This window comes from Ovis aries, chromosome 20 (genome assembly GCF_016772045.2).
Source record: "Ovis aries strain OAR_USU_Benz2616 breed Rambouillet chromosome 20, ARS-UI_Ramb_v3.0, whole genome shotgun sequence".
NCBI classification, from domain to species: Eukaryota; Metazoa; Chordata; class Mammalia; order Artiodactyla; family Bovidae; genus Ovis; species Ovis aries.
In genome coordinates, this window is record NC_056073.1 from 46,585,957 (window position 1) to 46,603,474 (window position 17,518).

Genomic DNA, 17,518 nt, shown 5'->3' on the forward strand with positions numbered 1-17,518 from the left:
TATTGGAGATGACTAAACTGTTCCCCAGGGTTGCCGTGATGACCAAGGTGGCAAAGCAGGCACGTCAAAACCCTCTGTAAATGCTGGTGGCTGGTAACAGTACGCATAATATATTTACGCCACTATTATTAACATTCCCTGGAGAAGGGAATGGCAACCCACTCCAGTATTCTTGCCTGGAAAATCCCGTAGACACAGGAGCCTGGCCGGCTACAGTCCATGGGGTCACAAACAGTCGGACACGACTGAGTAACACACACACACAAGATTAATATTATTCTATAACTAAATTCCCTCTCCACCAACTTCTCCAAACCTCTCCAGCGAGTTTGCTGCTGCTGCTGCTAAGTCGCTTCAGTCATGTCTAACTCTGTGCGACCCCATAGACAGCAGCCCACCAGGCTCCCCCGTCCCTGGGATTCCCCAGGCAAGAACACTGGAGTGGGTTGCCATTTCCTTCTCCAATGCATGAAAGTGAAAAGTGAAAGTGAAGTCGCTCAGTCGTGTCCGACTCTTAGCTCATGGACTGCAACCCACCAGGCTCCTCTATCCATGGGATTTTCCAGGCAAAAGTACTGGAGTGGATTGCCATTGCCAGCGGGTTTAAGGAGAAGGAATAAGTTTAGCTCTAACTTTCAGACATCCTCTGCCGGCAGCACCTGACCTAAACAAGCATGGCGGCACCGGCTTCCTTCAAGGTCAGGTCACTGGCTACACCATAGTGCCCTTACGGGAACCGCCCCTGGGTTGACTCGGCTCCCCGACACCCTTTGATGACGCAAAAGCCCCGCGCAGGGAGAGTAGTCCGCGGAGGTGTGCGCAGGCGCAGCGCGGTCGCGGGTGGGCGGAGCTGGTCGGGATGAGCGGCGGTGGGACCGAGACCCCTGTGGGTTGCGAGGCCGCCCCGGGTGGCGGCGGCGGCGGCAAGAAGAAGGACTCTCTGGGGTTCGCGGCCTCGCCGGCGCACCTCATTATCAGGGGTATGGCGTAGCGGGGCTCTCGCCTGGTGGTCCCAGCGCAGCCCCACCGACCAGGCGGCGCCCTCTGACCCGGGGCCGAGCCGCAGGTCGAGCCCCGGCGGCCTCGGGTTTGCGGCAGGCTGGGGGTGGGGGACCCTGGCCCGGGTGTGCCCCTTTTCTCCGCGCCTGGTGCCTCCCAGCAACGGCAAACCGACCCAGCCCCTCCTGCTTCCTTGTAGAAGCCACCTGTTTTGAAAGTTTATATTAATCGCTTTATCCTTCTGAAATTTGCCTTTGTGCTTGACGTTTTATTTGTGGGATTTGTCCATGTTAATTTAATGTTACCCCACTGTATTCATTTAAATTCACTGCTTAGTAGTATCCATGAGTATATTAGGTTGTTCCCCCCGCCCCGCCTTTTTTTCCTTTCCTTATACTCGTCCCGTAGTAAGCAATCATACATTGTCTTTTGTATAAGAGGTTTTTCAAGGGCGCATACTTAGGCATGGAATTGCTGGGTGTGCATGTCTTCTAACTTTACTAGATGTGGCCCAATTGCTCTCTCAAAACTAGCGATTTACCAACCAGATAATCCATAGTCTGAACTGGATTTTAATCTCAGCATGAAATTGATGAGTGTATATACCTTCACTTTATTAGATATTGCCTAATTGTTCTCAAAACGGCTTTACCAATTTACTAACCGGATAATCCATGGTCTGAACTGAATTTTAACCTGCATATGTTTATGGGGAACAGGAAGTGTGAAACAAGCTAGAGATTGTGCCACTTAGAATGCATTGACCGTGAATTTCATTTTCTCTTTACAGATCTTGGAGAAATTCATTCAAGGCTCTTAGATCACAGACCAGTTATCCAAGGTGAAACCCGTTATTTTGTGAAAGAATTTGAAGTGAGTATTTGCAACTCATTTTGCAAAAATACCACCCTGATCTGCTAGTGTGTTAATACACAGAAGGGGAATTCTCTAGTTTTAAAATCTCTGATTTCTGTTCTTGTGTCCATGAAATATACAATGTAAAACTTATTAAGAGACATTGACATGAATAGAGGGAGCACAAGTGTAGGTGGGAGGAGCCTCGGGCACCAGGTCTGGGGTCTGCTTTGGCTTGTTTACTGTCTGTTGAGCTCAGTTTTTCTTCTGTAAGATGTTGCTGCTGCTGCTAAGTCGCTTCAGTCGTGTCCGACTCTGTGCGACCCCATAGACGGCAGCCCACCAGGCTCCCCCGTCCCTGGGATTCTCCAGGCAAGAACATTGGAGTGGGTTGCCATTTCCTTCTCCAATGGATAAAAGTGAAAAGTGAGAGTAAAGTCGCTCAGTCGTGTCCGACTCTTGGGGACCCCATGGACTGCAACTCACCAGGCTCCTCCATCCATGGGATTTTCCAGGCAAGAGTACTGGAGTGGGGTGCCATTGCCTTCTCTGTCTGTAAGATGAGGTATAGTTAAAAAAAAAAAAGAGAGAGAGAGAGAGAAAAATTTTAAAGATGGATGGGTCAATTTTCCAGACCCCTTTTCTGTATTCTTTTTTTCTCATTTGAGGCAGCAGCATCTACCCAAAGCTCTTAAGTTAAAACATGAGAATTACCCCTGGCTATTCCCTCTCCTGTAGGTCACATTCAGCGATCAAGTTTCTAGACATTACTGCATAAATGTATCCTTTCTGACTGGTATGCCTGCCCTATCAACCCAGTCAAATCTAGTCTTCACCCTGCTGCCAGAGTAATAGTTGTTGAGTCGCTCAGTCATGTCCGACTCTTTATGACCCCATGGACTGTAGCATGTAAGTCTCCTCTGTCCTCCACTCTCCCAGAGTTTGCTCAAATTCATTGAGTCAGTAATACTGTCTAACCAGCTCATCCTCTGCCGCCCTCTTCTTTTGCCTTCAATCTTTCCCAGCATCAGGGTCTTTTCCAGTGAGTTGGCTCTTCGAATCTGGTGGCCAAAGTATTGGAGCTTCGGCTTCAGCTTCAGCTCCAGTCCTTCCAGTGAATTTTCAGGGTTGATTTCCTGTAGGATTGACAGGCGAAGAAACTCTGCCAGAGAGTTTAAAACCCTCGGATGTCATTTTCTATCTATAGACAAAGGCCAGTATCCTGTTGTGACCTGGCCCCTGTCTTTCTAGCTGGACCATCTACCACCCAGCCTCTTACGCTCTGTCCCCACAGTCGTGATGCACCAGCCTGCCGTCCTGTTGCATTTGATTGTGGTTTTGCACAGTATAATTGGTTCATTGTGCATTGCATAGTAACACCCCAAGCTCCTCGTAGGTTGGTGGTGGTTAATGGTGTTACACAAACAATTTTGTGATTCTCTGTGAGTCAGGATTTTATTTTCACGTGAGACTCCAAGCAGGAAGTCTTTGGTCTGCCAAAAGGAGGAAAGGTTTCCATAAACCCTTTACAAGTCCAGAAAGCCTCTGGTACAGAGCACTCAGGAGGCCCTGGACACCATTTCTGGGCTCAGCAGACACAGAGTCTGCAGAACACCTGCTTCACAGTGTTGCTGTGAAGATGAAAGGTGTGTGTCTCTTGGAATCTTTTCTGGTACCTGAAGGTGGCTGTTGGTTTTCTTCGTCATCGTTATTTTGTTGCAGGATAAGAATAGTTATCCCTCACACAGAAAACTCGCTAGATCCTGTCCCTTTATCCTGCTATGTAAAGATCGTTGGTGGTTCCTTAGTGAGAAGAAAGTCTAGGTACAGTGTGGTGGGTACTCTGCTTGAGGTCTTACAAGGTGAAAATCCGGGGCTGGGCCAGGCGCCATCGTTACTTGGTGCTCAGGGTCCTCCCGATTCCTGTGACTGTGGCGGGACTCACTTCCTCACTGAGGTAGACGAAGGTCCCGTTTCCTTGCTTGCTGTCAGCTGGGAGTCACTCAGCTCTGAGAAGCCGCCCACCTTCCTTGCCATATGGTCTCCTCTTCAAAGATTCGGGCTTCCCTGTGGCTCAGCTGGTAAAGAATCCCCTGCAGTGCGGGAGACCTGGGTTCAGTCCCAGGGTTGGGAAGATCCCCTGGAGAAGGGAATGGCTACCCATTCCAGTATTCCAGCCTAGAGAATTCCATGGACTGTATAGTCCATGGGGTCGCAAAGAATTAGACATAACTGAGCGACCTTCACTTACTCACTCATTCACTCAAAGACTTAACAAGTGGAGACCCCATCAGGTGGAATCCCTTTAATGCTTCAAGTCTCTTGCCTAGAAGAGCCCCGGCCTTGTTAAGGACTCACTGATGAAGTCAGGCCTCCTTGGGATCATCTCCCTTAAAGTCAGCTGATGTGAGACTTTAAGTAAACCGTAGAGTAGCTTCACAGCAGGAAACCGTAGAGTAGCTTCACAGCAGGACCTCCATTAGGGTGTGACTGAATAGCTGACAGGTGTCTGTGGGCTTTCCATGTGGTGCAGCTATAAGGAATCTGCCTGCCAATGCAGAAGACGGGTTTGACCCTGGGTCACGGAGGTCCCCTGGAGTGAGAAATGGCAACCCACTCCAGCATTCTTACCTGGAGAATCCCGTGGACGGAGGAGCCTGGCGGGCTACAGTCCGTGGGGTCGCAGAGTCCAGCAGGACTGAGCAGTGTTGCTGTTGCCCAGTCGCTCAGTCATGTCCAGTTCCTTGCAACCCTAAGGACTGTGGCACGTCCCCTTCTCCCGCCTTTAATCTTTCCCAGCATCAGGGTCTTTTCTGATGAGTCAGCTCTTCACATCAGGGGGCCAAAGCATTGGAGCTTCAGCTTCAGCATCAGGCCTTCCAGTGTTTCCTTTAGGATGGACTGGTTGCAGTCCAAGGGACTCTCAAGAGTCTTCTCCAGCCCCACAGTTCAAAACCATCAATTCAGCTTTCTTTATGGTCCAACTCTCATATCCATACATGACTATGGGAAAACCATAGCTTTGACTAGACAGACCCTTGTCGGCAAAGTAATATCTCTGCTTCTTAATATGCTATCTAGGTTGGTCATAGCTTTTCTTCCGAGGAGCAAGTGTCTTTTAATTTCATGGCTGCGGTCACCATCTTCAATGATTTTGGAGCCCAAGAAAATAAAGTCTGTCTCTGTTTCCTCATCTATTTGCCATGAAGTGATGGGACCAGATGCCAGGATGTTAGTTTTTTGAATGTTGAGTTTTAAGCCAACTTTTTCACTCTTCTCTTTCACTTTCATCAAGAGGTTCTTTAGTGCCTCTTTACTTTCTGCCATAAGGGTGGTTTCATCTGCACATTTGAGGTTATTGACCTGCATACGGATTTCTCAGGAGGCAGGTAAGGTGATCTGGTACTCCCATCTCTTTAAGAATTTTCCAGTTTGTTGTGAATCACACAGTCAGAGGCTTTGGCATAGTCAATGAAGCAGATGTTTTTCGGGAACTCTGTTGCTTTTTCTATGAACCAGTGGATGTTGGCAATTGGATCTCTGGTTCCTCTGCCTTTTCTAAATCCAGCTTGAACATCAGGAAGTTCTCAGTTCTCGTCCTGTTGACGCCGCTTAGAGCACAGCACAGGCTGTATCTGGAGGTGGGGGTCTCAGGGACCACCTTAGACTTCTGCCTCCCATAAGCTGTTATTACTACCTATGTTTTTCTTACCCTCTGTTTGTTTATTGCCTATTGCCCTTCATGAGAATGCAGACAGTTAACCGTTCTTATGCTTTGTTGTATCCAAGTGCCTGAAAGAGTGTCCGGTGTGTTGAAGGTACCTAGTATGATCCAGGGGAGCAGCTGGCAGAGCTTGGACTGAAACTTGGCTTTTCCAACATGCATTGGTTTTTCCATACGTCATCTTTCTCCCCGCTGCGCCAGGCTGACTAATTTGAAATACTAAATAGTTTTTGGTTTTTTTTTTAAGTTTGTAAATGTGTCTCTAAAGACCTGTGTGTGTGTGTGCACTCAGTGGTGTCCAAGTCTTTGCGACCCCGTGGACTGCAGCCCACCAGGCCCCTCTGTCCATGGGATTCCCCCCAGGCAAGAATGCTGGAGTAGGTTGCCTCCCTTATCCAGGGGATATTCCCGACCCAGGGATCAAACCCACGTCTCTGATGTCGCTTGCGTTGGGAGGTGGGTTCTTTACCACTAGCACCACCTGGGAAGGAGATTGTTTACTAAAGAAGAACATTTTCACACTGGAAATGGTAGACGTAAGCTTGTTGTAGACGGTCCAACAGGGTGCCTTGCGCACTTTGCGGGAGACCTCGAGTTAGGAACCAGCGCTGTATCTGTGGGTGAGACAGACCCGGGCCTCTCCATGCGGCCGGGCTGACTCCTGTCCTCACGGAAGAATGGTGTCTGAAGGGCTCAGAGTGTCCGTTACTGTGCTGGCGCGCTCTGCAGCTGCCTGTCATGTCACTCATCTTCAGGAAAGGTCCCTGGTCCTGGCCTCTCCCACAGTCACCTCCGGGGCGGTCTTTCTGGGAGGTCAGTGGAAATTCCTCTGCATCGGGCTCAGCTGCCTTTTCTGTTACACTCTAACCTTTCCCCTTCAAATTGTGAGGGAGACACTGAGAGTGTTTGAGATTTAGAGTTAGATATGTGCGCTATTTACAGCTCTTTCCTTGGCCCAAATAATACCCTCCTCTACTTAGTGAAAGCGATCTTCCCTGAGTCACACAGCTGAGCCAGGAGGAAGGGTGAGGAGCGCTGTCAGAGCTTCCTGGAAGTTTCCCATCTTTTTTTTTTTTTTTTTTAATTTATTGAAGTACAGTCATTAACAGTGTTTCAGGCACACGGCAAAGGGATTGAGTTACGCGCACACACATTGTTCTTCAGATTTTTTTCCATTAGATTATTACATGACGTCGAACATGGTTCCTTGAGTTTCGTCTTCTCTAGGCCATTTAAATGTGGTTCACTTGAAGCAAACTGACTCACGTTTAAAGGGAAGCTTGTTTGTAGTTTTTGTATTTTTAAAAGTTAATGCACCCGGCAACAATGATCTTGTTCTTGATAAAATTTTGTCTCCAAAAGAAAGGAGTAAGTGCCACACGGTGGCAGCGTTGCTTCAGTTCTTGGCGTCCTGCTATAATACTGCAGGCCCTCTTTTTGTGTTTGCTCGTGTTTCAGGACCCTTGACTGTCTTGCTCCTGACTTGGCACAGCACTTTCATTCCCCCGATTCCAGTCAGTGCTGTGAACAGAGATCCCGGCGGGGCCCCTCGGGTGCACATCCGCCTGGTGGTCTCAGCGAGTAAGGAGGTGCCAGACCTCTGAGAGGGGAGGCCCATGCAGGTCACAGTTCATGACCTGCAGTCCTGCGCCAGCTCCTTGCTTCACCTTCAGCAAGCTTCAGTCTCTGTTTTACTCAAGAGTTCCCGAATGTACCCGACTGTGTCTAAAGGAAGATATTTGGTTCCTAGGGACAGACCCCTGAAGAGAGTGGCTCTCCTTTCCTTCCACAGCGGCCAGAGCCCCGCGACCTCAGCCTTTCCTCCAGCAGGGCTGCTCACAGGGTGGCTTCAGGAGGCCAGCGGTCACGTGTGTGTTTCTTGCAGCAGAAGGGAAGGCAAGTGGGAAGCGGCTAGTGGTATCTGTTCTACAGGCACCTTTACCACCAAATGCTTCCCAGGTGGCTCAGTGGTAAGGAATCCACCTGCTAACATAGGAGATGCAAGAAACACAGGTTCGATCCCTGGGTGGGAGAGATTCCCTGGCGGAGGAAATGGCAGCCCACTGCAGTGGTCTTGCCTGGAAAGTTCCCAGGGTGAGAGGAGCCTGGTGGGTTACAGTCCTTGAGGTTGCAAAGAGTTGAACATGACCGAGCAGGCACACTGCCGCAGCAGTGACTCCAGGAATGCTTGGTGATCACCACCAAATGGTACTTGCGTGTTCAGAGGAAGAGAGACGAGGGGAACGGATCCAGAACTGTCTGCCTCAGCAGATACGCAAACAGAAATAAGAAACAGTCTCTTCCTCCAGGGGTTTACCAGCTGCAGAGAGCAGATTGTGATGATGAGATTATGATGATAAACTCAGCACAGTGATTGAGATCTCATGAGGGAACAGCTCTCAACTGAGTTGGGAGGGAACTTTTCAGAAGAGGGGCTGATGTTTGACCTGAGAAAGAAACATAGATGCATAGATGCTAGAGAAACACAGAAAGAGTGGAGGCAAAATGTGGGTTAGATTGGAGGGAGGAAAAGAGATTGTTCAGATAGGTGCAGTGATGAGAAGAGTTGGGAAGGTTCATGTTGATGCATTTGGATGTTGATTTATTAAAGAGAAAATCCCTTGAAAGGCAGGACAAAGTAAAACTTCACTTGACATCTGATCTCTCATTTTGGTTTAGGGTGTAAAAGTATCTCACATTATTAAATATGAGGAAAAAGTCTATCCCCCATATGACATAAATTTATATATATGTATATATATACACAGTATGGTTTTAGGACTTGTGGGACTATTATTTGAAGGAAAGAAAAATTTAAATATTACATCAGTCTCTCATTTCCTCTCTGATACTATTACGTCTTTAATGTAAAAATATAATAACTGTACTAATACCCTGAATAATTGCTAACATTTTTAAGTGTTTTGTGCCAGGTGCTGTCTTAAGCACATTATATGAGCACTTGTTATCAGTTTCAATTTGAGAAAAGTTCACCAGATCTGTAACTTTATGGGGTGTTATACATCAGAAACCAAGCTTCATTCTTTCATTCCCTCTCAACTTCTGTATAAGTTTAAAATTAGAGTAAAATATCTTACCCCAGCTGGTTCAAAACAAAACCTCTAGTAACTACTATACCATTATTTCCTCATAATCACATTTACCACGCTTCATTTTCAGTGAACTTTTTGCATTGTATTTTAAGATTTACAGTAAACTTACTAATACAGCGCAGAGTTCTCATGTACCCCTCACCCACTTTCTCCCATTATTAATCTTTTATACTAATTACTGTGCTACATCGGTAAAAACTAAGAAACTGACACCAGAACATTACTGCTAATGAAACGCCAGACTTCGCGCACACTTCACCGGTTTTCCATTACAGCGCTCTTCCTGTCCCGGGACCTGATCCAGGGCAGCACGCTGCTTTTAATCGTCATGTCTCTCTAGTCCGCTTTGGTCTGTGACAGTTTTTTGGGCTTTCCTTGTTTCTCTTGATCTTGACAGTCTTGAGTTCTGGCCAGTATCCTGCAGAGTGTGGCCCGTCTGGGTCTGTCTGATGTTTTCCTTAGGATTAGACGGGGCTGACACACTCTGGGAAGGCGTCCCGTCGAGGGAGCACGTCCTTCTGGTCACGTCACCTCGGGAGGTGCATGCCGTCGTCATGACGTCACTCACGAGGTCACCTTTGTTGGCTCCACCCTGAAGTCTATGTTTTTCTCATTCCCCGCTTTATTCTCTGGAAGCGAGTCACTCAGTCGAGCCCACCCAAGTGGGAAGGTGGGTTAAGCTCAGCTTTCTGAAGCTGCGGCTGGACTCCGGGTCCCAGGACCACCCCCAAGTGCATCAGTTCACCAGCACTAATCAGCAGGCTGGTGCCCGAGGTTTATCGTGGCTGAAGGAGGCAGAGCAGACTCGCAAAGGGAACAGGTGCCTGGGGAGGCGTCTAGAGGAAGCCAAGCAGAAGCTTCCAAGGGTGTCTCACCCGGCGGAGTCATACGAGGCACGCTTCACTCCCCTGGGAGTGGGTTGTGACAACATGTGATGTGTTGTCTTCCAGGGAAGCTCATCTGAGCCTGGGGGTCCAGGGTTCTTACTGGGGACCCAACAAGCAGACAGCCTCTGCCTGGCACATATCAGAGTTCTGGACTCCTGGAAGGAGGGAGGTGTCTTGTCATTCACGGGAAGTGTTACCTGCTTGGTGGCTGTTGACTGGTCAAATTCCCAGTCCCCACAAAGGCCAGCCATGCAGGCAGGCCTTTGTAAGGTGGTCTCCGGCCCTGAGTGATAACTCTCGTCTACACAGGGAAGAACCCACGTTACTACTTTTTCCATACACTTTTATTTGAGTGAAGTGCAATCAGAGCATAATAATAGAAGCTTTATGATGATAACAACAAAATGTAATTTAAAGTCTGATAATTTCTTTGCCACAGATGAAATGCATGGAATCTAGGTCTCTCTTCTTATTCTTTTAGTGTTTCTTACGCCCATTTTTAAACATTGGTATGAAAATATGACTCATATTTGCAACTTTTGAAGCATTTCATAATTAAAAAAAAAATACCTCCAGGTTGTGACCTCAGTCATCGCCAAATAATTAGAAGAAGGCTATATGAATTTCAGTAATAAGTAGTAACATAGCAACCAGAACTTGGGTGGAAGTCTCAGAAAGTAATTGCTAAGATTTAAGGCACAATATGTACTTTTCTTTTAAAAGGAAAAACGTGGTCTTCGGGAAATGCGAGTTCTTGAAAATCTGAAGAATATGATCCATGAGACAAATGAACATACTCTTCCGACGTGTAGAGCAACAATGCAAGACAGCTTAAACCAAGTTCTCCAGAGATGTAAGCCAGTGGTTTTTTTTTTCAATATTGCTTTATTTCATAACGTACACTCTGCCCAAACGGATTTCCCAGGATGTTTGGTGGGAGGTGGAGATGCGAGAGGGAAGCCGCCCAGCTTCAGAAGTCAGGTGACTGGTGTGTGCCGCCCTTGATGTTCAGAGCATCAGCCTCCCCAGCAAGGTGGGCGTGCAGGATTTCCCTTCCAGGGTGTAAGAAAATTGAAACCTTTTTGTACCTTAAAAAATGTATCTGCAAGAAAATGTCTGATGGCCAGGAATTAGGGTATGGAATCAAGCTTCATTGCCAAGCAGGATACCAGAGTTTTTAACTTAAAAAAAAAAAAGTCGTAAATGTTTGTGTTTTATCACTTTTTGCATTAAGCCAAATGTTTTAATGTGGAAGGATGTTTGCTAAAAAGAATATTTTTTAAACATCAAATTACAAAATCAAAGGAGTTTTATGAGTAACTGAGTTTAAAATTAGAGGTGTTAGAAGAAACTCGGGGCTTCCCCTCAAACCCACATTGATGCTTTTCAGTTTGTCCAGGGACAGAGGGTGCTCGAAAATAATGAGGGGCGGAAAACAAAGCAGCGTCTTTCTAGGGGAGAAGGGAAGCACCAGGGCTTTCCTGGAGGCCCAGTGGCTGAGACTCCGAGCTCCCATCGCAGGGGCCTGGGTTCCATCCCTAGACAGGGAGCTATTAAGAGATCCCACACACCGCAACTAAGAGTTCGCATGCCACAGCTGAGACCTGGTGCAGCCAAATAAACAAGTTTTTTTTGTTATTTTTTTTTAAGAAAGCGAAGGCTGGTGACATAGTGGCCTGTGAGGGGAAAGGTGGGAGGGCTTGGTTAATGACCGAGTTACACGAGGATATGTGTGCAAGTCCCGGTGAGTCTGCGCTCTCGGATGCTCAGAGGACCGGGCGACGTGGTTTCTCTGAGTGGAAGAGGGAAGAGTCTAAACCTGATCTCGGGCTTTCTATGTCGCTGCAGACGTGCCCTTGCTCCTTCATACAGTCAATTCCTTAACCTTGAGAAGCTGTCGTAGACATTACACTGGAAATAAAACTCAGATTTATTGATCAGAATGCCTGTGTATGCTTTTGAGATGCGCTGTAACTTTCCTTTTATACACTTTGAGTATATAAAAATAAGTGGGATTATAATTAGTTTTTTTTTAAAAAAAAAAACTATGAACGGATTTTTCAATCCGTTTAATTCCTGGGTCATTGCTGTTTCTGATGGGAAGCCTCATGTTAAAAGCATAGTCTTGGGACTGCCCTGGTGGCCCAGTGGTTAAGACTCTGTCTGCCAGTGCAGGGGACACAGGTTCGGTCCCTGGCCCACGATCCCTGGGGCAGCTCCATTCCTGTGTTGCAGCTGCTGAGCCTGCACACTCCAGCGTCCGTGCTCCACACCAAAAGGAGCTATCACAATGGAGGCCTGCACACCACAACTAGAGAGCAGCCCCCACTCGCTGCAGCTGGAGAAAGCCCACGTGCATCAGTAAAGATCCAGCACAGCCAAAAGTAAATTAAAAAAAAATTTTTTTTTTAAGCATAGTCTTCACAATGAAATAGCAAAGTGTTTAGAGGTCACAGGGAATCCAGACAGTAAATGAATTTTCCTAAAAGGAAGAATTAAAACGTGAGGCGATAATGAAAGTTTTAGCATTAGAATCACACAGCGGCCTTGGGGGTACTGCTGCTGCTAGAAACAGGAATGGCTTCCCCAGTAGGCTCCAGCCTAAAGATGGCCTTGTATCTCTTATCACGAACGTCACAGGTATAATGGAGATAATCGTTTGCTTTTAGAGCCAGCATAGTTTTTTAAAAATTGGCCTGGGCCCAGCTGCTGTTCCTGGGGAATTTCATGTTTGAAAAGTTGACATTTTAAGCCGCGATGCTGACTTGTGTTTATCTATGGGTTATACTCTCATCTAAGTAAATTAGAGTCAAGCTACAAGGTTAGTGACGGTGGAGTTTTGTCTTGTGCCCGTCAGGCCTGTCTTAGCTCTGCACATCTGAGAGCTGAGTTGGGCACTCGGTCAGCTGAGACTCCCAAAACTTGGTGTGCGGACCTTCAGCTGTTGGTCTAACACTGTGCGTGGAACTGAGCTACAGGAGGGCATTGGGGGGTGGGGGGGCGCATCCTGGACTGTTGGCATGGAGCCGGTTACAGAATCCTAGCCAAGCGTCTTAGCATTGGGTGAGCAGGGCTGACAGAGCCAAGAATCACTGGTGGCTTCTGGAAATTTTAACCCCGGAAAGTCCCTGGGCTCTGGGAGGATGTGTAAGCGGGGAGAGTGACCCACGCAGCACCCTGTCATCAGGACACAGCCTTTACGTTTCTCCATCCCAAAGACACTGCTGAGTGTCTGTTCTTGCTTAGAATCAGGAACCAGGCCTCCTTTTGAGAGGGTAAGGACAGAAGGTCTCTAGGGTGTGTCTCAATTTAAGTTAACTAACAAGGCCATAGTAAAAGAATTTTCTCTCCCTGCCTGCCTTCCTCTCTCTTTTTAAAACTTTATTTTTCATTATTTAAACACATGGATATATGTCTAAGTAACAAGAAAGTAGAAATAAGAAAAGAAAAAGAAGAAAGCAATAAATCAGTTTAATTATCTAAAGATAACCGTTGGTTTTTAACTTTGGTGAATTATCATGCCGACATCTTTGTGTATATATGTATCAAAATAGAAGGCTGAGTGGAGGTGTTAACTGAATGAATAGTTGAGAAGGTGTGGGGGGCAGAAGAGAACTTTTGGTAAGAATGGGCTCGGGCAATTTTTAAGTTACGGTATTAATTTTTAAATTTTACTTGAATTTAGCAGAACAGAATCTCAAGTAAAACTGAAGGAAATACATTAAAATAATTGTTTCTTTGTTGTAAGAGAGAGTTGTTACTGAAAGATCACTCAGAGAAAAACAATGATTAAAAGACGGGCAGAAGTTAGAGCGCCGTTGTTTCCGAATTAGGTGCCAGGGGCGGGGAGGCTCAGGACCTCACCCTTCCCTCTGCTTCTCCCCCTCCAGCCTCTCAGTTGTGACCCCTAACTTTGTTTACAAGTGAGGCTTTACAGTATTTGCTTTCCGTTCTGCAGTAATAATGCTGCCAACTGTTTAGTCTTCAGTTCAGTTCAGTCGCTCAGTCATGTCCGACTCTTTGTGACCCCATGAATGGCAGCACGCCAGGCCTCCCTGTCCATCACCATCTCCCGGAGTTCACTCAGACTCACGTCCATCGAGTCAGTGATACCATCCAGCCATCTCATCCTCTGTGGTCCCCTTCTCCTCCTGCCCCCAATCCCTCCCAGCATCAGTCTTTTCCAGTGAGTCAGCTCTTCGCATGAGGTGGCCACAGTACTGGAGCTTCAGCTTCAGCATGGTTCCTTCAGTTTCTCTGTTTTGGTTGGTTTTTAGATCTATAATGATGTGATTATCGTTCTGTTTGTTTCCTTAGCTCTGTGGTCTCACTTTTCATGCCGTGTGTCTGATGTCTTTTAATAAACTCGTATGATTATTTTTCTTGGCATCTGTGGAGAATGCCGAGGCTTTCTTTTAGGATGGATGCGTTCTCTTACCTGCCTCTCCCATATTGAATCCCTTTCTCCCTACTCCCCTGCTCTGTTTCTCTGCAAATTAAAGCGTGTTAGAGTTCTAAGAATTTTGTCAACCCACTTTCTCTTTCTCGGGGTGGGGTGAGGCGTCTCGGTTCTTCATAGAGTCTGTTCCTGTTTCTGCTGAATTAGGAACAACCTAAACGTGGAGTAGAAGAGACGGGAAAGGTTAGGGAAATGAGCCTTTTCCTCGTGGAATCTCGACTTGTGAGGAAAGGGAAAAGAAAAGTGTAGTCACTTCTAAGGTAGTTTTCTTAGATTTTAGGGAAGCAGGTTTCCTTAAATTCGGAAAGCAAACCTTTTTTTTTGGTTATGTGGATGAAAAGTTAAAAAATACATTACTTCAGAGACTGAGATTTCTACAGATGGATATTCTAAGTACAAGGATAATTGTGATAAGAAAAGTGTGCCTTCGTCAGATGCGTTCTAATTAAGTTTTTAAACGGCAAAATAAATGTCACGTTCCTGTAACTCTTAGATTAAGCCCAGAAAACGATGAAGCACCCAAAGTCCATAAAATGGATTTTTTTAAAGTTATGTTCAGAACCAGGGGTGGGGGGGGGACAGGAAATGATGGAACCACTGCTCAGGAGAGATGATATAATATTAATATACCACAGAAAGAAGGCAGATCTAATCAACTCCTGTTTTGTTTTCAGCTTTCCTATTAGAACAATGATTGGGAACCTTCACTCTTAGTACTTCAGTGTTATCTTTGATTTGACTAGAACAAATGGCTACTGATAAAAACTTGACTTTTTAACAGTGGCATCCTCCTCTTTGGCCATGCTCTCCCAGGGAGGGGCCTAACATTCTTTTGAAGGAAGTCCCGGCGCCTGCCCTGCACAGAGCTCTGAGCTCCCTGGGGCTGGCTCAGGGTGGGTGGAAGGTGTACTTGTGAAACAGCTGGGGAAGCCTCTGTTTGAGGCAATGCAAGGTCACGTGGTAGGATATACACCTGCCTAATAAAAGAATTTCAAATAAGAGTAAATCCACATAGGGAAGGGATTCATCTGGAGGGCTCTATGAAGGGCCTAAACGTGGGAGTAGGCTTTTGAAACGTAAACATTATAACTAGAGGAGAAGAATAAGGAAAGCACTTTGCCTAGGGAGAGGCCAGGGTGTAGGCCAGGGTGTAGGATAATAGTAGCAGTAACTTTCTTGACTGCTCACTATGTGCAAGAACCTCTGCTCCGAGTGGCTTTTACTATTAATCTCCGTGGGTTTTAAGCATGCTGTCTGCTTTGTTACCTGTTTCTCCTGTCAGCTCTTAAGTCCTCTCACCAGTCGCTACATTCATTTCACAAATGAGGAACTAAGATTCTGAGAGGTGAGGAGCAGCAGCGGTAGCACCTAGTAGGTGCTCAGGAAGTCACCTAACAAACGGCTGAGTGAGTGAGGAAGCAGACACGCCCCGGAGCAGTTACACAGGGCATAAGAGCTCAGCTCTAGGTGCAACTGACGGAGGCTGACTCTCAGCCTGCACGCCAGCCAGCGAAGTAAGTGAAACGTGTGTGCAGAAATAAAATGGGTCTGGGAAATGAAGAGGTTTGGCGTGATGGACCACTGTCCTTAGTGAAACCATAAGAGGGGTAGAGTGTTGAAGGTGAGAGCTGAGTCTGCAGAGTCGGGGTCTGATTTTAGGTCCTGCTGTCTGTGTCTGTTAGTCACGTTACTGCCATTACGGACATTTCACTTCTTCACACCTCAGTTTTTTTATAGATGCCAAAAATCTATAAAATGGGACAGTGATCCTCACCTAGTAGGAAAGTGGAGAGGAGTGAAACATGGATAGTACTTAGCACAGCTCTGGGCACAGTCATACTCAGCAATTAGCTGCAGTAATTATTACCAGCTGTTGCAATTCATTGAAAAGGGAACTGACTCGAGAGCAAGCAGGCCAGAGAAGCCTGGGTCTGGCAGTGGCAGCCAGGGTGAGTGAAAGGATGGGAGAGGAGGCGAGAAGACTAGCAGAGGGTCGTTGGAGCTCTCTGGGTATCTATCACGTCCTGCCTGCAAGGGAGCAGCAGGACGGATGAGGAAAAGGAGAGAGGGAGTGGACGAATCGGAGACGCTGTAAAGGCTGCCTCCATCGGAAGGGAATAATACGTTTATCAGGTGTTTTATATCTTTTCAGAGAATCTTGAGGTTGTTGATGACTTGTCATCGAAATTGGTACTAAATGTCCTTGGCTCACAAATGATAGTGGTTCTCATTATGCCATTCCAAATCCTTTCTTTTTTTTTTCACTTTTTAGCCACCGAGCCATGAACAAAACCAGCTTTTTTGGTGTAGTTTCTTGAGATCTAAGACAATCCAAATGTTTTTTTGTTTGTTCTTTTGTTTTTTAATCCAGATAAGTCTCCCCTTGAGTAAGGGCTGGTGACTGAAAATCCACTGTCTGTTTTATTTCAGTGCAAGCAGCTACTGACACCGTCTGTAGACTCCAGCAGAGGGAACAGGAGCGAAAAAAGGTAAAAGTGGAACCTTTGGATAGTGGAGCCTGTAACTCCAGGGCTTTTATCATCATATTATTAGCAGTTACTTTGGGTTAAAAAAAAAAAACCACACACCTCTGAATTTGTTTTCTTTCGTGCAGTGATTTTTAAAGATTAAAAAATGGCTGATTCATTGAAGATGTGCTGAGTCAGTGAAGTCACATAGTTGCACTCTGTATTTTTATAATTCAGATTGCAGACTTCTTTTTTTCCCTTTTCAACATTTCCATCTTTTCCCTGAAAATGGATTTCTCTCTAGGAGGAGAAAGAATAGGACTTTTACATGGACCAGAAAATACCCACCAGCTTGGAAACAGCAGTCTTTGAGCCTGAAGCCTTGAGTGTATGATGTATATTTTTTCTAGAGAAGGAGGCATTCCTGCCTGTGGACTGGCTCCTTAATGACTAATCTGAGAGTGTGTGAATCGCTTGCTGGGTAGTGCTTTGCTTATTTAAATTATATCTTAACTAAATTCAGGTGTGGAAAAAAACAAGCATTTAAGTTCCCGTGATACTTTGGTGTTTTCAGTTAAAGAATTTTTATAATTTATTTATTACTCTAAGCCAGTAGAAATATACTTGTTAAGAAATATGGAAAATACTGCCTTTTTGCATGTAGTATATCAGCAAGTATTACTGTCTCCATTTCTCTGCAGTGTGTGGTTGGTTAATCCATGATAATGGTATGGATCTGCCACTGCAAAAAAAAAAAAAAAAAAGAACCTTGCCCAGGTTTAAATTTCTCAACTTACTGTTCAACTCTTAATGTTGATACGAAGTTTAAAGATTCAGCAGTTTGATGAATCAAGCCTTACCAAAAGGACTTGATGATTAAGCCAGGTGGGAAGGCTGCCTGGGAGGAACAGGATCCCAGTGGGCCAAGGGGAAGCCGGGCTCTCGCCAGCACACCTGTGACCTGGCAGGGCCATGCTGGCTGGGCGGGTCAGGACGTCGTACCGCCCGGTATC

At 46.2% G+C, this 17,518-nt stretch overlaps 1 protein-coding gene across 1 annotated transcript in view; it reads left to right on the top strand.

Annotated features, from left to right (window-relative positions):
* The first annotated feature begins 838 nt into the window (after positions 1-838).
* Positions 839-17,518, top strand: part of BLOC1S5 (biogenesis of lysosomal organelles complex 1 subunit 5) — a 31,065-nt gene continuing 14,385 nt past the window's right edge. The window contains exons 1-4 of the mRNA XM_004019141.6: positions 839-980; positions 1,790-1,872; positions 10,302-10,431; positions 16,468-16,526. Of these exons, the coding sequence (XP_004019190.2) occupies positions 860-980; positions 1,790-1,872; positions 10,302-10,431; positions 16,468-16,526 (393 nt within the window). The 5' untranslated portion in view covers positions 839-859. The remainder of the gene's footprint in view (positions 981-1,789; positions 1,873-10,301; positions 10,432-16,467; positions 16,527-17,518) is intronic.